The following is a 23,784-nucleotide window of genomic DNA, read 5'->3' as shown; positions in this document are numbered from 1 at the left end:
AAGACGAAACTGATGACGTTCAATGGGGTCTTGTCCATCTTTGCCTTTGTCAGGCACCTCCACTGTCAGCACCCTGAACTGCAGCTGGTCTAACCTGGGTAGACGTGGCAGGACCTCCTCCAAAATTACTGAAGCTATTCTTTAAATTACAAAGAAAGGCAGAAGGTACACCTTCCACCACAAATAAGCAATCTAAACATTGTCCAACAATGGCTGGGATCCAAAGAGCTAAGTACCCCTAAGAGCTTTTTTGTGCCTTTCATTCTTTGAACAGCAAATCCAGATATGACACCAAAAAAGCCCCTTCAATTTCACAAGCGGTTTACCAAGCAGCACAGGGCCTAGTGTTCAAGAAATACAAGGTCCTTCGGCATGTGGGACTAGCCACACAGTCCTCTGGATTCCAGTCAAGGGAAGCACTGGCTCATAAGTGACAAGCTTTTAAAAAAACAAACACCTAATGGCCTGGGCCATCACTGCTTGCTGTCAGATCCTAAGCTGTATGTATTCCACTGCATAATAGACATGTGATCCCAAGGCTAAAAAGGGACTGTATTAATAGACACACATTCCTTCTTGGACATAGTTTCTTATTTTAAGAGTTTCTATTGGGAAAGACTAAGCCACTGCTCAGAAACAAGCAGGAAAAACAACACACTGTCATAAAATAACAAGATTCGAAAGATATCTAGAAATCGTCCAGACCAACTTCATAGCCCACTGCAGTATCTGCCACACCCACTTCAACCTATTTCCACAACAGATTAATCCATGCCATCAAGATTATAAGGCACAATAGAGTAAATTCAATATCATTAAGCATGCGTTCAAGGCATGCATTAAGTACTGTACTTACCACTGAAACTGAAATCACAGTATATAGGCATCTCCCAAAACTTAGCACAGCGGTTTTCAAACTCTCTTGGAGAGTTTGAGCCGCTCTAAGTTCTTCCAGGGGCGGGGCTAAAGTGGAGGGGAGCACGATCGCTCCACTTTCACTTCTGAAACTGCGGGGAGCCCTGCAGAAGGTGGCGCCGGGCTCCCCGCACCCCCGGGAGGCTGCAGGAGGCTTGGGTACGTGCAGCCAAGCCCCTGCAGCCCCCTGAGCGGCACGATCTTGAGGATCACACCGGTGCCTCTTCCCTGTCTCCAGGCTGCCCCTGCCCCTTAAGGTGAAAGTGGAAAGGGCCCACAGGCTGGGGCGTCACAACGCCCCAGTTTGAAAAGCCCTGACTTAGCATCACACTGTTTTCAGCCCTCCAACCCATTTCCTGTTAGCACATGCAGACAACACAGAGACAGCAAAGCACAGGAGACAACGACAAGAGGGATGCAATCAGAGACAGAGAAGTCATTTGCGCAATGGGGGGGTAATTTGTGAACCACGGTAAGTGAAACTGCAAAGATGGGACCTATGGATATGAGGAGACTACTGTATATAGTCGTTCCGGTTTTTTCTAATGTGCATTTTATTCTAGGCAAGGTTTCTGCCAAATAGAAGCAGCCACAGAAGAATCAGATATTTAGCCAAAGTTCACAACATTATTATTGACTAGTACAGTTTTGACAATAGCATAAAGTAAGATATTAAAAATAACTATGGAAAATTGAAATTTATTTTATCATCAACTAATGCTAAAAGGAAAGAAAAAGAACATTTAGAATTCTCTTAATGATAGCTATATAATTAAAGAAAAGTCAATCAAGATAGTGTAGTGGAAGCCAAGATAAATGTTCAACAAGGAAAAGAAACGGAAAAAGCCAGAGATTGTGATTTCATATATAATCACCTTTTTGCTTTCTGGAAAAAACAGGGCTGCATGAAGACCCCCCTTCAGCTGCAAATCACAGAAAGTAAATCAAGGTAAGGTTCAGATCAAATGTCAAGAAGGAATTCCAACAGCCCCCAAAAGACAGGTAATAAAAGCAAGTCTGTTAGGAATAATGCTATAAATATTAAATATCGCCTTCAGTTGACAACAAAAAATGGCCTTAGAAGAAAGAAGCAAACAGTAGTACCGTAAGAAAAGTGGTTATGTCTAGATCAAGGATGAACATGGTGGTATAGCTGCAGGGGGGGCAGAGTGCTCAGTCTGGCGGGGAGGATCAGCGGGACGGGCCAGTGGCCCCTCCTTTCAGAGCCATTCCCGGCAGGGGAGCAAAACGGAGCCATACACTCTGTTTTGCTACCCCCACAGGGAATGGCTCTGAAGGGAGGGGCCGCTTGCCTGCCCCACTGAGCCTCCCCACCAGTCTGAGCACTCCGCCCCCCTCCAGCTATGCCAGTGGATGAACAAATTAGTCCAACACAATCTTCTCCCCCCTTCCCGATGGATTTTTAAAAACTATTTTACAAAACATTAGCAACAAAGGGAGAATTAGTTTGGTGACATTTTTATTACATTTAGCTATGAAGTATTACAAGGAAGCACTCATCCAACAGGTTAAAGGCAGGGAAAAGTTACTTATTTCAACACAAAGCAAAACATTAAACCAAATAATTGCCTCAACAGTTGACAGCCTACGGGGTACAAGCCATGATGTGTATGCGCAACCTCCTGATTTTAGAAATGGGTTATGTCAGAATGCCAGATGCAAGGGAGGGCACCAGGATGAGGTCTCTTGTTATCTGGTGTGCTCCTTGGGGCATTTGGTGGGCCGCTATGAGATACAGGAAGCTGGACTAGATGGGCCTATGGCCTGATCCAGTGGGGCTGTTCTTATGTTCTTACTCATGCAGGTTTTTTATTTTTTGCTGCTGCTACTACAAGAAGGGCCATTCTGTCAGTCACATAAGAAAACACTTTATGAACAGGAACATACAAGGCAAACTTCCAAGCCAATTTGCAAGGTTGTTTGAGAATTGAAACCCATTTATACTGATTCAATTTCAGTGCAAGGAGTGATTACAATACCAAAACTTAAAAGAAAACATAAAAAGAGTTGTGTGATACCTTAAAGTTGAAAATAAAATTATGTATTTTAAGGGGATCCAGGGCACTGTTTTTAGTATACCAACCTAGTAGTTAGTTGGTAACTACTCTAGAACAGAACACTCTAGAACTGAACACCTGAAAATATTCAGAAAGTCAATTTAGATGTTTGGGTTCAGTACACTGGGGAGTTTACTGAGTTATTTCAAAGAATTTTACACTCTTTGTATATTTAAACTGCTACTGTAAAGACAGGAATTTTTAACTGAAGATATTACTGTGACCATCATAGAGACATTCATTTTTTAAAAGAAGAAATACAGCTTACCTATAAGTTCTGCTATGCTGTCACTGCGGTTTCTGCTGGTAGTTTCATCTTTGGATACACTAACTTGTGCAATGCCACCAACAGTGGTCAGGGCAAGGAGGACATCAGGAGGTGGAGTTCTAAGAAGCTGCTGTAATAGTTCTAATGCGCCAGTGACAACGTTGTGGTCCCGGTGCTGTGTATAATGCAGAGTCAATTCATAAACCTAGGATTCGAAGAGAACACTTAGGCCAAGATTCAAAATTTCTGTATACATGCCTGAGCACCTTCCTGCATGCACTGTGGCCCACAATTTCTTTCTCCAACTGTTGTATTAGATGCACATGAATGCACTGAGAACACTTCCATCTTCACAGTAGCAACTTCTGAAGCAACATGGTGCTGGAAGGTAAGAGTTATATCACCAAGGTCCAGTGCAGATATGGAAATTCCTCAGTTTGCCCTTAAAACAACCAGTACGGTGAGGCCCATATCCATAGATCCCGTATCTGCAGTTTCATGTATCCGTGGATATGGCCCGCCTCCGCACCCTCCCACCCACTGGAGGTAAGGGGAACTGTACTCCCCTTGCCTCTGGGAGGGGAGCTTATGAGCCCAGCAGAGGTTACAGACATTTGTCCGCAGCCTCAGTGGGCCTCAGAATGGCCATTTTTGGTTGAAAAACATCGTTTCTGGGTTTTGGCCAAACACGTTAGTTAGTTAGAAACTACTCTAGAACAGAACATTCTAGAAGGCCTCTATGGGGCTCAGAAGCCCCTCTGGAGACGAGGGGAGCTGGGCTATCCACAGAGGGTTCCAGAATGGAACCTCTGCAGATAAAGGGGCATGCCTGTACTATAAAAACGCCCAGTTTATTGTCAGGCTACTTAATTAAACTCTCTAAGCAAGTTCTCTTCATTTGCTTTTCTTTTCTGCTTCAGTTACTTTTTATATAGTTATGTGGCACAACTGTCAGAAAGGAAGCAAGGCATACTTCTCATGCCCAGGGCACACAACTATGTATGGGGCTTCCCCACTTGAGAACAGAGGTAGAATGCTCAAAGCAGCTTAGGAGGTTTCCAAGGTCACCTCTGCACATATGCAGAATCCCACTACACATGATGACACAGATACCATGAAAAAGTAGTGGTGCATTTAAGAACCAAAATAAAAGCTAAGTGCTGTACTACACAATACAACAACTGGCTTATCAACTAAAAACACTGAACACCTACAAATTTACTCTTACCTGTATAAGTTGATCTAAGGAGGGAGAAATCTCTGTTTCTTTCCGTATTACACCGAAGCTACCTTTAAGACTTGTATCTTTCACTTGCTGCTGCAATAAAGGTACTAGATATCTTAAAGTGAGCAATACTCCAAGAATTAAGACGCTGGGATATTCTTCTTCTATTGGATATAATAAACCTGCAGAGATCATAAACATTATTGTCTAAAGAGAAATCCAAAGTCCATTTCTTCTGAAGATCCTATAAACAGGTACAATTCTGTGGATTTTCAATAACATTTTATCTGCTCTGAAATTATGTCAGGATTTTAGATTTTGCTCTAGATTTCAGTAATATTTTACAAGTTAATTTCCATAATGCATTCTCTTATCTTTCATTTTGCCATATTCTGAGATTCATCCCAGAAAAGAAAATGTCTAGATCTCTTCACAGGTCTAGAAGTAACTTATATTCGGTATGATGGGGTTCTGGGTCTTAGGAGCACATGATCATTGCACATAGGAAGAAAACTAGACCTGGGAAAATTGGAAGAAATGTAGGTAACTTGTCCAATGTCTGCTCTGGAATGGGATTTCAGAGATTTGATGCAAATATTTCTGTGTGTTAGCACTCATGCAGCTGCACTCAAGCACCTTTGACACTCCTTGCCCCACTCTATCATGTGTATGCTACTTAACATGTGAAGTGGCTCAAGGTTGCAAAGGAAAGTTTGCACTTATGTTGGCAGTGTTTGAATCTGGGGAAGCAGTTTGGGGCTCCCAGTAATTAACACAGGTAGCTCTGCCTCTTCCTTATCTACCATCATCCATATTCTTTCCAATCTTCTTTAACATCACACATGCCCTTCTTTAAATCAAGAAATATCAGTTTTCCTAAAGTGAATGGAAAACACCTTGCAGGAGTTCTGCATACAGGCTGCTATTCTCATGCATGCAAGGTAAGGAAAATATCGAGGACTTTCTGTACCTTCATTCTCTCCCGGCCTCAGACCATTTTACTTCAAAACTCCAGTATTAAGCAAAGAATTATCACAGACTTTGCACTGAATTATCACTGGAGAAAAATTATTCCACCTCCAACTCTGCATTCAAAAGACTAATGAAGAATACTGATCAGTCAAAAGATACTATATAAATGCAAAGGAGATGGTAGAAGAAAAGTGAAGTCCCCAGGCTGGTTACTGCAGCCTATTTAGAAAAATTGTCATATCAATGAACTGTATTCCTCATCTGATCAGCCAGATACCTCCAGATTCCCAACCCCCAGGGCAGAAGTAAAGACATCCAGCACACCCATCCTATCTTGACATGGGGTACTCAGAGTACATTCATCAGCAACTGTCAAAGCACAACAGATTAATTTCTTGCTCACAGGCAAACCTGATCTATCAAATATGCTCTGGAAAGAGACAGAAATACTTTTCAGAATACGTTTTTTACTAAATGCAAAACTACCTCATCTATAGTGTTTGTTTTACAGATGGCATTAGGGCAGTTCAATATCCTTTTCTTGCATGTTTGGGCTGCCTAGTCTTCCTTGCCCACATTTGTCCAAGTAAGCCCACACCTGAGTAAAGGGAAAGCTGCTCTTGTGGGTAAGAGATATTTTCTTGATTTCTATACAACATTAAGTTTAGTTTGGCATGAGGTTTGGCATGAGGTGAACAAGTCTCATTTGTGTGACCCATAGTTTGCTTGGTGTGCATATGATAACCAACTTTAGCATGACATTCATCCAGATGCCAGAGCAGGCTGAAAGCTTGAGACTGTTACAGAACCATTATGCGCAAACCACTATGCCCAAAACTCACATGAAAGGTCTTCAAGTACAACACAACTACTTTAGAAATTTATTTACTTATTTTACTTTATTTATATCCCGCCTTTCTCCTTGAAGGGACCCAAGGCGGCTAATTGTTTCAAATCAATTGTTTTCTCAGTTTTTGTTAAAGAACAAAGGCATTTTTGCCATCTTACCTAGCAGCATATGCAGGAGCCAGTAATAAAAATACTGTGTTCTTCGTGAATGCTGGCAGATGCTTACTGCAGACGCAGCTGCTGTTCGACGGATAGTAGGAGAACTGCATCTAAGGTTAGCTAAGAAAGACTTCAATAAAACCTAAAATGAGAGAAACAAAATGCTGCGAAAAGCTTATCGGGAAAGGCAGAATGAGATCCACAACTGAATTCATTTGCAACAGACACCACAGCAAATATAGAAAAATCCTACATCTCAATACAGGTCATCTCTCGTTATCCACTGGATAAAAAAATGTGGATAAAGAAGAGTGGAAAAATAGATTTAAAGAAACAGTTTCTAATGGAATAAGGGTGTGCCTTGACATCTGTAGGGGTTGAACCTATATTTAATGTCCTCTGATCTGTTATCCATTAAGCCTGGAACATAGAAAGTGGTTGGCCAGAGAGTATATAACTCATGTTACCTTACCAAAATAGAAGAAACAAACGCAAAACCTTGATGAAATGGGCATTTAAGCAGTAACAACAAGCATGTTTTCAACACAACACCTCACTCATGAAGGAAGGCTGCAGATCACTTCAAGCCATGTCCCCCTTTCATTATAGTCCTTTGCAGATTCTCAACTACACCCACAAATTCAGCCAGTGCTCTTTTTCATGCAAATGGCACCAGTAAATTTCATTTTCTTACTGAAAAGAAAGACAACCTGAAGGATAAAAATTTTCCTTCTAAACCTCACAGTTTCAAAAAAAATAGAGGAATATCCTCGCTTCAATTTGACAAGGCGTAACTCATCACCTAACTCAGGCTGGCTGACTTTTCAGGTGGCAAGCTTAATCTGCACCGCTGCTGGTTATTAGTGCTCAGGTTGAGAATATAACCATTTGCATTTTCAGCTTGCACCCTAAAAAGCAGTCATACATCAGAGATTTGCTAACAGAGGCTGACAGTCAGCACAAGCATTTGAGAGGATAAATAGAGCTGGTGCTTATGTGCACAGGTGCAGACAAGAGAGAGACATATCATAGGGCAAAATCCTAACCCACTTTCCAGAACTGACATAAGGGCAATGCAGCTCAGAGGTAAGGGAACAAGCATTCCCTTACTTTGAGGAGGCCTCCATGAGTGCCACCCAACTTCAAGATGTAGCATACATCCCATTGGCACTACTATGTCAGTCCTGGAAGTTGGTTAGGATTTGGGCCATAGTCGTTTCATAAATCATGCTATTAAAATAAAACTGAATTCTTACAAATTAAGACAGCTTTCCTTCATGCAGCCTGGTGTTTCTGTGGTATGCACACGTTACACTGCACTCATTCCAAAACTTGGGCCACTCCTTGTTTAGGTTGAGAAAACTACCATTAGCCTTTCACACTTAAAAGTTTTGCATGCTGCAAAATTATATTGGAAACATTTTGCTTCATTTATTACTACCAGATTTTTGTGTGTGTGTAGTAAAAGTAAATTTAACTGTACCTTAATTTCATTGTCATATGCAAAGTTTCCAAAAGCTGCCATGATTTTTGGTATTGCTGCAGCCAGTGTCTCTTGTACCGATTCTTCAGGCCGCTTGCTTACTCTTGTTAGGCAAGGCAAAAAGTTTACAAAGTATGGCCTAGTACAGAATAGAAAACCAAGACAAAACAGAGGGATAAAAATTATTCAGTGAACAGGACTGTTAGGAGCAGTAGCTATATCACAATAGTTTTCCCTGCTTGAACAGCAGAAGACAAGAGTTTATGTGTAATAAGTTCTTTGAGTGGTTATTATGTGCGGTTATGGGAATGAGAACAAACAGAACCTTCTTGACAGCTCAGGAAGATTAGAAATACTGTGTGCCATGAGCTCCTACTGAAGGCATAGAAGACACAAAACTGCACAAAATACAGTGGACACTCACTTTACAATAGAAACCCATTCTGGAGACATCATTGTATTGTGAAAATATTATAATGTGAACACAACAAGGCATTGTTTTTTTCTTGATCATTCCAAGACCCCTGAAGCTGAAGTCTGTGCCACACAACCAAGCTATTTTCCTACTCGAAAGGTACTTTAAAAGGTGCTTGCTACAGTATTTAAATAGTCCCACTTATTAACAATAATTATACAGTTCCTGAATAACAAACAGTCTCACCTGCATTTCTGGGGTCGAACAAGATGTGCAAGTTCAGCAAATCTCCAAAGGGCAGCACGAAGACTTCTAGAAGCACCATTCTTGCACAATAAAAATGAGAACAGGTACACAGGTATATTAGTCAGCTTTCAGGCAACAGCTTTGAATTTTGCAAAGAAAATATAAGAAACAGGTATGGGCAGAAACAGCTTCTAAAACAGATACAAATCCAGAGCAAAGCCCAAAGGTTAAAATACAATTTATTTCATTCCACTAAACTTCTGTATTGTTTATATATTCGGAGGTATTTGTAGAAGGCCTTATTGCCAGCAGTAGAATCACAGTAAAAACAAAGTACAAAACAAAACAAAAGAGGAAAGGAACGCTATTTCCTACAAAACATGGAATGAAAATCCTCTCTCTAGCATACCAAACCAGGGATCTAATAAAACTTCCTTCAATAAAAGATATATTACTTCTCTGCTGGGCTGTCAAAATGAAGAAAGCCAGACGACTGTTCTTAAAAATGCAAACAATGCCTGTACACTTATGCTTTCACCAAAAAATAAAACCAGGTACATAGACCACAAGAAGGCAATGGAGGTTATAAATAAAACTTGACTGACAGCATCCTGCCATTCTGCACTGCAACGCATTCTCATCAGAAGCTTCTTCTGGAACGAAGAGTTCCACGCACTCAAGCACCCACTGCATTATCCCAACTCTCTTTCCACTCATGGAAGGAGATGTATTATTGTATTGTATTGGCAACCTTCAGTCTCGAAAGACTATGGTATCGCGCTCTGAAAGGTGGTTCTGGCACAGCATCTAGTGTGGCTGAAAAGGCCAATTCGGGAGTGACAATCCCTTCCACACCGGGAGCAAGTGCAGTCTGTCCTGGTCTGTCTCCCTGGCTATGGGCCTTCCTTCTTTGCCTCTTTGCCTCAGACTGCTGGCAAAGTGTCTCTTCAAACTGGGAAAGGCCATGCTGCACAGCCTGCCTTCAAGCGGGCCGCTCAGAGGCCAGGGTTTCCCACTTGTTGAGGTCCACTCCTAAGGCCTTCAGATCCCTCTTGCAGATGTCCTTGTATCGCAGCTGTGGTCTACCTGTAGGGCGCTTTCCTTGCATGAGTTCTCCATAGAGGAGATCCTTTGGGATCTGGCCATCATCCATTCTCAGGACATGACCGAGCCAACGCAGGCGTCTCTGTTTCAGCAGTGTATACATGCTAGGGATTCCAGCTCGTTCCAGGACTGTGTTGTTTGGAACTTTGTCCTGCCAGGTGATGACGAGAATGCGCTGGAGGCAGCGCATGTGGAAAGCGTTCAGTTTCCTCTCCTGTTGTGAGCGGAGAGAAACTTTCAGTTTCCTCTCCTGTTGTGAGCGGAGAGAAACTTTCAGTTTCCTCTCCTGTTGTGAGCGGAGAGTCCATGACTCGCTGCAGTACAGAAGTGTACTCAGGACGCAAGCTCTGTAGACCTGGATCTTGGTATGTTCTGTCAGCTTCTTGTTGGACCAGAATCTCTTTGTGAGTCTGGAAAACGTGGTAGCTGCTTTACCGATGCGTTTGTTTAGCTCGGTATCGAGAGAAAGAGTGTCGGAGATCGTTGAGCCAAGGTACACAAAGTCATGGACAACCTCCAGTTCATGCGCAGAGATTGTAATGCAGGGAGGTGAGTCCACATCCTGAACCATGACCTGTGTTTTCTTTAGGCTGATCGTCAGTCCAAAATCTTGGCAAGCCTTGCTAAAACGATCCATGAGCTGCTGGAGATCTTTGGCAGAGTGGGTAGTGACAGCTGCATCGTCGGCAAAGAGGAAGTCACGAAGACATTTCAGCTGGACTTTGAACTTTGCTCTCAGTCTGGAGAGGTTGAAGAGCTTTCCATCTGATTTGGTCCGGAGATAGATGCCTTCTGTTGCAGTTCCAAAGGCCTGCTGAACTAAGGTGACCAAAGGTGAAAACTAACTAGGAGAAGGAGGAAGGAAAACTTCCTTCACTCCACTCCTTCCTTCCTTCCTTCCTAAACTTCCTTCCTTCCTAAACTTCCTAAACTAAACTTCCACTTCCTAAACTTCCTTCCTTCCTTCCACTAAACTAACCACTAAAACTGGACGGAGATGTACAATGACGTTAAGACAAGAATTAAAGAGCTATTCACATCCTCACTCTCCAATAGACTTGGGTCTAAAGCTATAAGGGCTTGTGGAGCACAAATGTGAATCAGTGAGGGTAAGCAGAAAGCAGCCAGTGCAGCTGATACCCCTTTCTCTCCCCTAGCAAATGCTCCAGCACAGGGATGCCTATTTGTCTTTACAAATGGTACAACTCAAGCGCAGTTACCTAGTCAGAATCAGCTTTTGCTTCTGAATTTTCAGCTTTGAGCCTCAAGAACATCAGACAATGGAAAAAGTGCATCAATTGAAACAAACTTTTCAAATATTTTGTATGCTAGTTTGTTCCTTGAAAGCAAGCGAGTATTTTCAAACATTCAACAGATTTATTTCACTTAGGGTGCAATCCTAACCCCTTATGTCAGTGCTATCCAGCACTGACATAAGGGCAATGCAGCTCCAAGGTAAGGGAACAAACATTCCCTTGCTTTGAGGAGGCCTCCGTGAGTGACACCCAACTGCAGGATGCAGCACACGGCCCACTGGCACTGCTATGCCAGTGATGGAAAGCACTGACATAAGGGGTTAGGATTGCACCCTTAATGTAGGATGAATTTACAAAGTCCTGGCCATCAGAAACAATATGCTTGGGAGATACCCAGATTAGGTCCCTGCAATAAATATTTGATTATGTATAATTACAGTATTTGAAAGCACTCTTTTAGTGTCATCATTTTGATATACAGTTCCAGTATAGTTCAGGTGCTTGGGAGATGGATGATGTTGGAAAAGGTGCTCAGAGTACGGAACAGATCTACACATTGCTAGTGTGCCAAGATGCAAAAGATGTTGAGAACTAATCCAGAATAACACAGTAAAAATCCCCAAATATTTTTGGGGTTAACAGTTCCTCACCTTTTTAATCTCTTTGTAGAGTTCTAACTGTAACCTAGGAAGGCTGGAGTCCATTAAAGCCTAAAGGAAACAAAGTAGGAAACTCGTCAAACAGCAGCATAGTATGAATTCATCCAACATTTTATATTTTGCACTAAACAGTTTGTAGGTTTACCAGATTCTCAAACGATTACTAGATCCATAGGGACAGAACATATATCTTAGTATTTCTTTAACTAGTGGTTTACAAACTTTCTAACAACTCATCTACCACAGAACCCCAGCACCATTAAGCCAGCTATCTTCTCCTGTGGCAATTGAGAAAGAGGGAAAGACCTAGTGTGAAGTCTCCCTCCTTCCCCAAGATCTGCTCCTTGTCCAGGATCAAAATGGTAGACTGTGCTACCACCACAAGGATAACGTTAGGCAGAGAGAAACCATCCACAAGGATAACCCAAGGAGAAAAGAACAAGCACAGTTACAAAATGGAAGTGTCTAGGTGAGAGTCTTAATAAAAGGTATAAGCAGGAAACTACAGGCAAACCAAAAAGCAAAATAAAATCCCCTCTACCACTCTCACTCCCCCTCCCCCCCACTGATTATCTGTACTTGCATTGGGGCATCAACTTCAGATTGCATTAGACCTATCTAACCCAGGGAGATGGGTGGACTTGACCATGTACCAAGAAACTCAAGGGAGTCAGACCAGAACATATACAAAAATCATCCTTAGGCTCAATCTCAAGAAGCCAAGTGACCAAGGTCACTGCCCTGCCAGTTTGGATGTCTTATGCCTAGGCATGGCATGACCTTAGATGCTGCCCAACTTGGGCACCATCACTGTCACCTCTGCCAAGGCACACAGGGCACTATAAAAGCACTTTAACTTGGGTTTTGCCAATGCAGAAGAGCAGCCAGGTGGGCCTGGATGCGCAATCAGTGAACATGAATTTTGGACTATTGGACCCAAGTGGTGAAGAAGACCAGTAGACAAAAACAATGTGGTCCCTGTGTGATGACAACAATCTCAAAATGTTTCAGAGAAACCTCTTACCTATTGAACCTTATGCAGAGGCTTCCCTTAAGGAAAGCAAACACAGGAAAAAGATGGGAGCTAAAGAAACAATCATCACAGCTCCTATGACCAATTTAGAAATACATGCACACAATAGCAAGCTGTTGTGCCCAGTGTCGTTGCTAGGCTTGCCAGCAACTAGTGTGGAGTTTTCCTCATAGGGATGCAACATTCTGGAAGTTCAGTGATGACATGGTGACGTCAGCACATCACTGCCAGCTACTTCCAGAGTGCGCCGATTTGGAGCCAAAAAGAGGTAAGGGTGGGCAGGAGGACTCTTCCAGAGAATGGAGAAATATCCAAGCGCAGAGCTCTGCTTGCCACTCTGGGCCTCACTGCTGACAACACAGCAAGGGCCAAAGACCTAGGCAGCAATGGTGCCACCTGGAGCAGTGTTGTGTCACACACCTCCGGAGAGCCTTGCCTGAGACAGGCTGCACCAGCCTCGCAACCCCTCTGGTCGTGCGTGTGTAGCCCCCTCACAGCTCTGAGCTCTCAGAAGAACAGCAGACAGACACACAGCTATGCCCACCCACACTAGCACAGTTCTCAAGAGACAGAAGAGGCAGTCCAGCAGTTAATCAAAACAAATTATCTGCCAAGTCCCATCTTAAGACAAAGTGGTTTATGCTGTTCTTACATTAACCACTCCCATTCTTATATATCTGAATAGCTTACATGAAAGAACCAGTCAGAGCACAATTACTCCTGCTCATACTGACATTCAACAGCCAGAATGAAACAGCTGCAACTGCAATTTTTTATAAAGCATATAATTAAATGTTTAAATAGGTATTCTCTTTTATCTCCTTCTTTAAACTGTTAGACCATGCAACGTCAGTTTGCAATATTAAATCTTTTTATCAGCAATTATGTAGTGCATACACAACCACAAGCCAGAAACCGTAAGCATAACAGTTGCAGATCTCGCTTCTCTTTGCAGTCATCAAAGTGGAGGTGAGCAGGATGGTAAAAAGGTGCTCACGCTGTGTCATTCCCCACATTCTAGGGAGCTGTGTGTTATTGTGCACACAGTCCCCTAGAATGGTACAGAAACAGGGAGGGAGAGAAAAGAGACGAGGCTAGATGCTGAAATCAGCACATGCATTCCCACTCCCTCAATTCCCTAAATTCTAACACAACAGTTCTTCTGGTTATAATTTTGTCCTCAAAATTTCCTCATTTTTTGCAATTTTCACCCTGGTAACAGGGTAAGAGGCACTTTTTCAAGAGGGTGCTCCTCTTTTATATAGTAGGGGGACTGGCCCTCCTCACCCAGCAGTGTCTTTTCTAGTGGTTGTCTGCTGGTGTTCTTTTGCATCTTTTTAGATTGTGAGCCCTTTCGGGACAGAGAGCCAATAGCTATTTGATTTTCTCTATAAACTGTTTTGTGAACATTTCATTGGAAAGTGGTATATAAATATTAATAATAACAAAGAGATTAAGTTGTTTCAGTCTCCTATCTTCAACAGAATTAACAAAAATTCTACAACTATTTAGTGAGATTCAGAGTAAGTAAAAAACCAAATGTAACTTACTTTTATCACTTTATTGAGACATTCATCGGCAACCATCCTTACATCTGACTCAGCATCATTGCTGCAGAGAAGAAAAAGTTCCATAGCGATGCCAAGCAGTTTTTGAAATTCTGAAGAATTTCTTAAGCAAAAAAGAAGACATTACATTACTCAGACCTAATTAGTATAATTCTGCTTTCAGAGATTAAGGTGTTTTACTATTTCCAAAACCCCAAACAATTTGAACAGATTTATTTAAGTACCATTGATAAAATAAAATGTGATAAAATGTGGAAGTTAACACATTACCCAATATTTTGAATGGAATTATTAATGTGGTATAACAAAGCAAAATAAGAACAAAAAATGACTGACATCAAAGTAGAACCCATTCAAATCAAGAAAAAGAGAGAAATTCTAAATAGAGTATAAAACCAATCACTATAATACATATCTCTATAGAGGGTTCCTCCCATTGGAGGGAGCAGTTTTGGCTACATATATCTGACAAACACCAACCTATCTGGGCAGCAAGCCCAAATAACACAAATATAACAATTATAGCAGGACAGGCATATGGCAAGACATGAAACATAACTGCACGCCTAGCTCTTCCTCCAGTTGCTTCTCTCCCTCCTTCCAACCAAGAGTGGTTTATACCTCTTCACAATAGGAAAAAAGCAAATTTTGCAAACTGATTTCAACTTCTGACTATGGTTTGTCCTTCAGTTACTGTGAGAAGATCACTATCCCTGCTTACAAGGCACACGAAAACCTCCAAACAAGAAACTGCAATTATTTTCATATGAATGAAACAGTCACTGAAAATACCATAACATCTGTATTAACAAAGAGTTCAGAAAAAATACTTGCTTACCTTAAAGACTGAGCAACTATATTTTCACATATTGTCAGGCAATGATTCACACGATCTTTCTTGGTGGTGGAAAGCTCCTTCTTTCTAAAGTAAAAAAAAAACCAGTACATTTACATACATTACAAATCTCTTCTTTCTTCTGAACAGCAGAAGATAATCATTAGTTTTATACAGACAGTTTGCTAGCACTTCCCAGCATCCAAGATGTTTTTGCTTTCTGTCTATTTCTCCCTCTCACAGGGTCAGTTGACACTGCTTAATTCGTCCATTATCATATTCACATGTACACTACAAAGTGGAAGAAGGGTAATGTGAATTGGATTCTACACACAGGAAGACAACAACCATTTCTGTGATTATAGCTGATAGAAAATATACATTACAATTTCAAAAATAGCCAGTTCCTCCATCTATGTACCAAGCCTCACACAAGCCTACCTTCATACAATCATGTACCCTGTACACAACTATACACAATTTGGAAGAGTAAATTTGCAGTGATACACACACACAAAATTCTGTAAGTCAGCAGTTCACAAACTTTTTAGTGCCATCCATCACCCACCTTGGTCTCCATAGTGCATCACGTCACAATGCTCCATGCTGCACAGCAAAGCCATTGTGGGAGCCTCAGACCACTTCTTGGCCATGCTGGGTCCACAACCCACTCCATCAGCCTCTGCAGGCCCCAGAATGCCCCACATAAGCAACTTCTGGTTCCAGACACAAACCAGAAGTTGTGCCTGCAAACCGGAAGTTGCTTCCACAGGCTATTCTGTGACCTGAAGAAGCCAATGGAGTGGATCACAGTCCCAGTGCAACCCGGAAGTGGCCTCCGGAGGCTCCCAGTAAGACTTTACAGAGTATCGGAGCCCAGCCCAGGGCACACTGGATCACAGTTTGAGAAATGCTGCTGAAAGTTAATAAAGAAACCCAAGTCCCATATACTAAAAGTGAGGTAGGCATTGCCTTCTGCACCATTGCTACGCTTTCAGCCACATATTGACTGTTGCTGAACTTGGGAGGACCAGAAGGTGACAGAAGTATTTAAGTTGGATCTTGTCTGAAATATCTGGAACAGTTGTTGGCAGGGGGACAATAACCAAAGAGTCCGTTGGGGAGAGGGGCAATCAGTGTTGCAATTCTCAGACATGCACAATTTTTGACATCTAAGCTTAACAACTTCAGTCCCTTTGCATCCTATCAAACTAGAACAAACCCTATCAAGCAAACCTTAGTTGACGTCAGGGTTACATTTTGCTATCACAAAACATAAGGATATGTCAGCAAAGCTACATGAATCTCAAATTAGCTGATACAGCATAGTGGCTAAGAGACTGAACTACCAATCAGTACTTTCCTGGTTCAAATCTCACCTCTGCAATATGGGGAATAAGAATGCATACTTATTTTACAAGGTTGCTGTAAGGACACCATCAGTGTAACACATGCAAAGTACTTAGCACATTCAGAAAGCACTATACATAGGCTTACTGATTATTAGGGGACAAATTAATATTTTGAGAATGTTTACTACACATAAAAGTACTTTTCACACACGTTACTGTGAATTTTACAAATGATTCAAAATGAAGAAACAGTGAGAAAACCGATTTCCATCATTTCTAAAATACTTGCGCTCCTTTTATTTCCCTGAAATGTAGGGCTGTAAAGTTAAACCTCAATGTCAGAAAGTCACAAATTATGCAAATATTCATTTAGACAACAATCATATATACGCCTTAAATGTAATCAACAACAAAACTTAAAGGGAATCAGTTCTTTGGCCAAATGTCTGACAGGGATATAGGGCCCAATCCTAAACAGGGCCAGCGCTGAGCTCTAGCAGCGGTGCTGGATGTCACAAATGTACCATAAGGCACATCCGCGACACTGCCGGCCCATCACCAGTCAATGCCGAGTCCAGAGCGGATGGACACCACCTGGAGCTAGGTAAGAGCTCTGGGTGGCAGTAAGGGCCTTTGGGGCAGGGAAGAGGCATTCCGGGGTGGGGAGAGTGATCAACCCAGGAGGGGAGGTGTGGAGCACTGCTCTGCCCGATCCTACCCTCTGTGTTGGGTTGTAGGTTCACAAGTCTGCACCAGCAAAACAACCAGCACACACTTGAGAAGAACCATTTCAGGGCTTGCGGCTTTCCCTGGGGGGAAGGGAACAAAAGTTCCCTTCCCCCATGGAGACCTCTGGAAGCCTTGGCAGTGCCACATGATGTAGCAACAGCCGTTTTGGCACCATTGCACCCAGCAGAGCCACCGGCTTTAGGACTGCACTGTTCGATTTGTTTCTTGACCAAAGGCCACAAACCACTTTTGAAACTGAAGGAAATTTCAAAAGCTATTTGGTATGGTATGACCAGGGCTAGAATCAGATTCTGCCAAGTTCCGGGGCAAGATGAGGATCTTGGCACCTGTGTACACCTGAAGTTTAACCATGGCACACCTCTGCATGTCTTGACCCCAGCTAACCAGCTTTTAACAACTAAGGCTGCAATCCTAAACTCACTTATTAGAGAGGAAATCCCACCGAATAACCTTAGGCAAACATACTTAGAACTCTGTTTATTTGGAGGGAATGGCGGGATATAAATCATTTTAACAAACTGCCCTGTAAGATTTATTGTGGTGTAAGCTTTCACGGACTCTAAACAAATTCAGAAAAGTAGTGAGTGAAGTAACATTTTAAAATAAAAACAGTAAATCTTCCGGTGGCAGATTATATATTGTACAGTATATAAAATAATTTAAAAATACCTTGTATGCATGCATGGATAAAAGAAAAAAAAACATAAAAAGCAGGGCCCAGATATCATGAAATACAAGTTGCACAATAGGTTTGCTATCCCACACCAACATATTTTTTTTTCCATTTCAAGGCATATTAGCTTCACTGTGAATTAAAAATACCATTTCATACATCTAACAAAGTGGGCTCCAGTCCAAGTAAGCTTCTGTCACAGTAAATCCATTAGGCTTTCTTTTCTTTAATTTAAAAATATTTTTAATGAAAATATGAATAGATCCGTCAAGTTCCACAAGACACACTATTGCTGTAACAGACCAACATAGTTACTCCTCTGGAATCTGTCACTATGGTATACACATAGACTTAAAATCCACTGCTGCTTCCCACATACCTCTGCACATGTCCTGACTGTACACAAACACTGTTTGCTCAAGGAAAAGCTCCCAGCAACACAATGTTGGCACAGTGCAGCTTTTATTTTTAAAAAAATAAAAATTCATTGGCGAAGAACTTCACAAAGGGTCTGTCTTAATTAAGAACAAGCAGCTCAAAACTAGATAGATGTGGGTAAGAATATGCAAGTAACCCAATTCAACACTGCTGCTGCCACCACTTTCACAAAGTGTGATGACACAGTACTCTTCCAAGTGTGTGTTTTGTTTATGTTTCAGTCACCATTTTTCTCCCATCACAAGTTTTCAGCAATATAGTGCCATTCCAAAGAGGGGTGGTCTAATAGAAAAACAAATTCATTGAAGGAGCACGGATCTGCCGCTATTAAGTTTTTTAGCCCCCAAAAGAATCCATGAAATTCACACATACATTTTCACGGTCCATAATGGAGCTACAAAGGAGAGTGGGATTTCAGCACATCTCTAGTAACAGCAAAATCATTAGCACAAGATGCTAGACTACATGGCTTAGTGGGGAAGAGAAAGGGTTTCTCAAAAGACTTGCACAACAGAGTGTACCTCTGCTTAATGTCCACATCTATCACTCTCAACTCTTGCAAGACTAGGGATTATGTGGCCCTCACTTCTGCCAATATCACTTCTGCTATTAGAAGACAATAATACAATGGAAACAGTTTGGCTGTCACACAAGTATGGGCTTGACTTTGTGACATATCAGACAATATAACTGTCCAATAAACATATCTAGCATCAAATGACCAGGAGCACAATACTAATCAAAGGCAAAGAATGATATAGCAAAATAAGCAAGGAAAAAAGAAAAAAGGACTGAACTTAAAGCTGCCAAAGAAGTGTCAGGCTCTGGCAACAGCTTCAATGTGAAGAGAAAAATCTCTCTGGATAAGACTGAAGGGCTATTGGTCTGGAGACCTGTGACCCAGGTTATGGATTGTCAGTCTGTTCAAAGGGTATGCAATCCCATCCAGAAAAAACAGGTTTAGAGATTCTCCAGGACCTAGACTGCTGATAGACCCAGGGGCAGCCTAAAACAACTTTGCACAGCTTAAGGTTGTGCATGCCTTATGCGGGGCTACACTTAAAGGCCACTCAGAAACTACAATTAACACCGAATGCTGCTGTACAAGTTTTGACTAGAGTTCCTTCACTGTTTTATTAGCAGCATTGGCTGCTGGTTTGTTTCCAGGTGCAATTCAAACTGCTAGCTGTTATCTTTAAAGCCCTTTAAAGATAACAGCCTAACTGCTGGCTGTTATCTTTAAAGCCCTAATGAGCTTAGGGCCAGGTTGCTTAGAGGAAAAATCTCCTCCCTAAATGAAATGGTCCATGCCCTGTGCATTCTGCCACCAGCAGAGGCTAATCTGGCAGCCAGACAAGAGAGAGCCTTCTTCAAAGGCAGGAAGTTGTACACGCAAGGTACCACAACAGAGATCAGGATGGCTCCCTCTCTGCCAGAATCCCAATAGCAGCTGAAGACCCACTTATTTGCCCTGCGTTTGGAGTCCACGATTATCATCATGGAGATTTATTTTTCTGTTTTCTTTTTATCTCCTCCCTGCTTAGTTTCATGTTCACGTCGCTTTTCTTGTGCTTTGGTTATAGTTTACTATTATGACTACTTTGCTTTTAAATGATTGTACAGTCACCTTCAGTGCCTCCCATCAGAAAAGGAAAGGCAGGATAAAAATAAGTAAGAAGCTGTGATATATTCTGGTTCCTAAGAGGTGAGAGGGAAACCTCATACAAATAAGACACAATTGTTCCTGTTAAATATAACATTCAAATAGGTGACTTTTAATGGGGCAAAATAATCAAATAATAAGCAAAATAAACAAGAAGTACACATTTCCCATGTCTCCTGCATCACACTTATTCTGTCTGTCAAACAAAGGCTGCCATTCTATACATGCATAAGCCTGATGGAAAACAATGGGACTTACTACTGAATGGACATGCATAGGATTGTGCCGAAAGACAGTTAGAGAGGCTTCACCACTACTATAGAAAAGTTTAGGAAGGGTTCAGGCAATCTAGTTAGTTTCTTAATAGATCCAACTTAAAAGATTTAGAAATAATTTGATGAGAGGTCACATCCCTCTCCTGTTTTTCAATATTGTTTCTGAAATCTGCCTAAATCAACTTCTTGCTGCAGCAACTAAGATAAATCAGTCAAAGGAAGGAAAACTAAGCCTAGTTCTGCCTTCTTCCACACTGACACTTAACAAAACCTGTCTAACTGCCGCTTTTTAAGGCAGAAGCAATAACTACTCAGCACTCTCAATTCTCAAGAATAATGCAGAAAGTAAGCACAGGAAGGAACAGTGAACCACAAGGGGTTCTATAAAAGTGGGAAAATGATAAGATCGAGTACACGCCCTCCTTGCAACTCAGGCCAAGTGGAGCAAACGTCTCCAGAAATGCCATCCAAGGCAAAGGTGCTGTGACCCACACAACAGTCTCACAGAACAAACCTATGTATGTCTACTCAGAAGCCCCATCATATCCCATGTGGTTTACTCTCAGGAAGGCATGCTTAGGATAGGAGCTTCTGCGACTTAACAACTTCTGCCTTTACTCCCTTTGTGAAAAAAGGGAAATACACAGCAATACAAGATTGCCACAAGTTGATTTTAAGAGAAGCCCTGCATTGCAAAAACAAGCAGAATTATCTGTAAGGGCCTGCAAAAATTAGGTTTCTTTGACTTTTTTTAAAGGGTCTCAAAATGCAAGTGTGGGGCAGACATCTAGCTAGGCCAGGGGTGGCCAACCTCTCCACTTTGGGGCTCCCGGATGTTCAACAATAGATGAGGGAACTTCAGTAGCAGCAGCCTGTGTCATCTCACAGATGAAATTCTCTCCTCTACACAACTGGAGTCCTGAAGCTGAGAGGTTGGCCACCCTGTTCTAGGAGGGAGTAGCAGGCAGTTAGCTCTGCAGCTGAGGCCCAAGGTGGTCTGAACCCACACATCTGCTTTTGGAGGGGGGGACAAGGGAGAGGCCTTATGCTGCGGTTGTACAGCAGGGGTGGTCACCCCCTTTGCTTCAGGGCTCCTGGACCTTTCAGAACTATGTCGAGGGGGAAGTTTCAGCAGCAGCTGCGGGTAAGAAGCTGCAGCTGCCAAAATTCCCCCTGGACACTCTTGTGAAAGGTCCAGTGGCCCTGGAGGTGAGAGGCTGGCCACAGTGTCATAGGGAGAAGCGGCAGGCAGCTGTGAGGCTGAACCCACACACCTGCCACTGAGTGGAGGGGCATTATATATCTGGACTTTCAGAAGGCGTTCAACATGGTCCCTCACCAAAGGCTGCTGAGAAAACTCCACAGCAAGGGAATTAGAGGGCAGGTCCTCTCATGGATTGAGAACTGGTTGAAGACCAGAAAACAGAGAGTGGGTGTCAATGAGCAATTTTCACAATGGAGAGAGGTGAAAAGCAATGGGCCCAAGGATCTGTCCTGGGACCGGTGCTCTTCAACCTCTTCATAAATGACCTGGAGACAGGGGTGCGCAGTGAGGTGGCTAAGTTTGCAGATGACACCAAACTTTTCCAAGCGGTGAAGACCAGAAGTGATTGTGAGGAGCTCCAGAAGGATCTCTCCAGACTGGCAGAATGGGCAATGGCAAAATGGCAGATGCGTTACAATGTCAGTAAGTGTAAAGTCATGCACATTGGGGCAAAAAATCAAAACTTCACATATAGGCTGATGGGTTCTGAGCTGTCTGTGACAGATCAGGAGAGAGATCTTGGAGAGGTGGTGGACAGCTCGATGAAAGTGTCGACCCAGTGTGCAGGACAGCTAAAAAGGTCAATTCTATGCTTGGGATCATTAGGAAGGGTATTGAGAACAAAACAGCTAATATTATAATGCCATTGTACAAATTGATGGTAAGGCCACACCTGGAGTATTGTGTCCACTTCTGGTCACAACATCTCAAAAAGGACATTGTGCAAATGGAAAAGGTGCAAAACAGAGCAACTAAGATGATTGCTGGGCTGGGGCACCCTCCTTATGAGGAAAGGCTACAGTGTTTGGGCCTCTTCAGCCTAGAAAAGAGACGCCTGAGGGGGAACATGATTGAGACATACAAAATTATGCAGGGGATGGACAGAGTGGATAGGGAGATGCTCTTTGCACTCTCACATAACACCAGAACCAGGGGACATCCACTAAAATTGAGTGTTGGGAGGGTTAGGACAGACAAAATAAAATATTTCTTTACTCAGTGCGTGGTCGGTCTGTGGAACTCCTTGCTGCAGGATGTGGTGATGGCATCTGGCCTGGGTGCCTTTAAAAGGGGGTTGGACAAATTTTTGTAGGAAAAATTCATTACGGGTTACAAGCCATGATGTGCAACCTCCTGATTTTAGAAATGGGCTATGTCAGAAGGCCAAATGCAAGGGAGGGCACCAGAATGAGGTCTCTTGTTATCTGGTGCTCCTTGGGGCATTTGGTGGGCCGCTGTGAAATACGGGAAGCTTGATCAGATGGGCCTGTGGCCTGATCCAGTGGGGCTGTTCTTATGTTCTTATGGGGGGAGTCCTCATCCTGAGGCAGTGGCGTAGCTGGAGGGGGCCTCAGCGCGCCATTCCAACCTCTTCACGTAGGGCTCCGTTTCCCCCCCCCCCCGCTGGGAACGGCTCCAAAGGGAGGGGCGCTCGCTCACCACACTGAGGCTCCCCACCACTGAGTGCGCTGCCCCCTCCAGCTACGCCCCCGTCCTCTTAGGCAGAGGTGCCCCCCGCCTCGGGGCTCCTGGGCCCTGAGCAAGCGTACAGGGGGAACTTCGGCAGGAGCAGCTTCTCCCCTCACAGGGGAGAAGCTGCACCTGTAGGAAGTGTCCCCACAAGGCTCAGGAGCCTCTAGGCGGGGGGGCGGCCTCTCCTGGGCCTGGGCCTGGGCCTGGTGTGGGCCCCCCCGCAACTCACGGTCTCTGCGGCGGTTCCAGCTCCGGGGCCGGGGCTGGGGCGGCTGCTGCTGTCGCGGGGGCGGCGGGGCCACTCTGCTGCTGCTGGAAGGAGCGGAGCGACTCGAAGGCCCGCATCAGCTTCTCCAGGGTGGCCATGGCCGCTCCTCCGCCGCTCCCCTCAGACCGCCGCCGGTTCAGGCGCCGCCGCTTCCCTCAGCCAGTGACAGTTCCAGGTGCCACAGAGTCGCGCGGGCCTAGAGCGGACCGCGCCCGACGCCCTCCACTTCCTGCGCACTTCCGGTGTCCTTCCAGGCTCTCTTGACGCCACACTTAAGAGGGAGGGGCTCTGCTGGGGCAGAGGCAGCGGGGACTGTATGTGAGCTCACCGCACCAAAGAGGGGAAAGGGGGTTCTGCACTCGTCGCACCGCCACCTGCTTGCAGGTCAGCGGAGCACAGGACCTAGCAGAGCAGCTCAGTCTGCGGAACTCCCTGCCACAGGATGTGGCGGCGACGCCTGGCCGAGATGCCTCTGCAGGGGGTCGGGCAGATTTCTGGAGGAAACGTCCATCGGGGTGCGGGGAGCTCCGGCGTCGGAGGGGCCTGTCTCTGAGCGGCAGGCG

General features: G+C 43.6%; 1 protein-coding gene across 1 annotated transcript in view; it reads right to left on the bottom strand.

Moving 5' to 3' along the window:
* HTT (huntingtin) overlaps window positions 1–23,773 on the bottom strand; it is a 107,983-nt gene extending 84,210 nt beyond the window's left edge. Inside the window, exons 1-10 of the mRNA XM_066632824.1 lie at window positions 23,183–23,773; window positions 15,069–15,152; window positions 14,213–14,333; window positions 11,621–11,680; window positions 8,611–8,690; window positions 7,950–8,088; window positions 6,467–6,608; window positions 4,490–4,668; window positions 3,262–3,466; window positions 1,791–1,838 (exon numbers count right to left, since the gene is read on the bottom strand). Of these exons, the coding sequence (XP_066488921.1) occupies window positions 1,791–1,838; window positions 3,262–3,466; window positions 4,490–4,668; window positions 6,467–6,608; window positions 7,950–8,088; window positions 8,611–8,690; window positions 11,621–11,680; window positions 14,213–14,333; window positions 15,069–15,152; window positions 23,183–23,319 (1,195 nt within the window). The 5' untranslated portion in view covers window positions 23,320–23,773. The remainder of the gene's footprint in view (window positions 1–1,790; window positions 1,839–3,261; window positions 3,467–4,489; window positions 4,669–6,466; window positions 6,609–7,949; window positions 8,089–8,610; window positions 8,691–11,620; window positions 11,681–14,212; window positions 14,334–15,068; window positions 15,153–23,182) is intronic.
* Window positions 23,774–23,784: the final 11 nt, after the last annotated feature.

Source organism: Tiliqua scincoides, chromosome 6 (assembly GCF_035046505.1).
Source record: "Tiliqua scincoides isolate rTilSci1 chromosome 6, rTilSci1.hap2, whole genome shotgun sequence".
In the NCBI taxonomy this organism is placed as follows: domain Eukaryota; kingdom Metazoa; phylum Chordata; class Lepidosauria; order Squamata; family Scincidae; genus Tiliqua; species Tiliqua scincoides.
The sequence above is the reverse complement of the archived record's forward strand: the minus strand, read 5'-3'. Positions and strand labels throughout refer to the sequence as shown.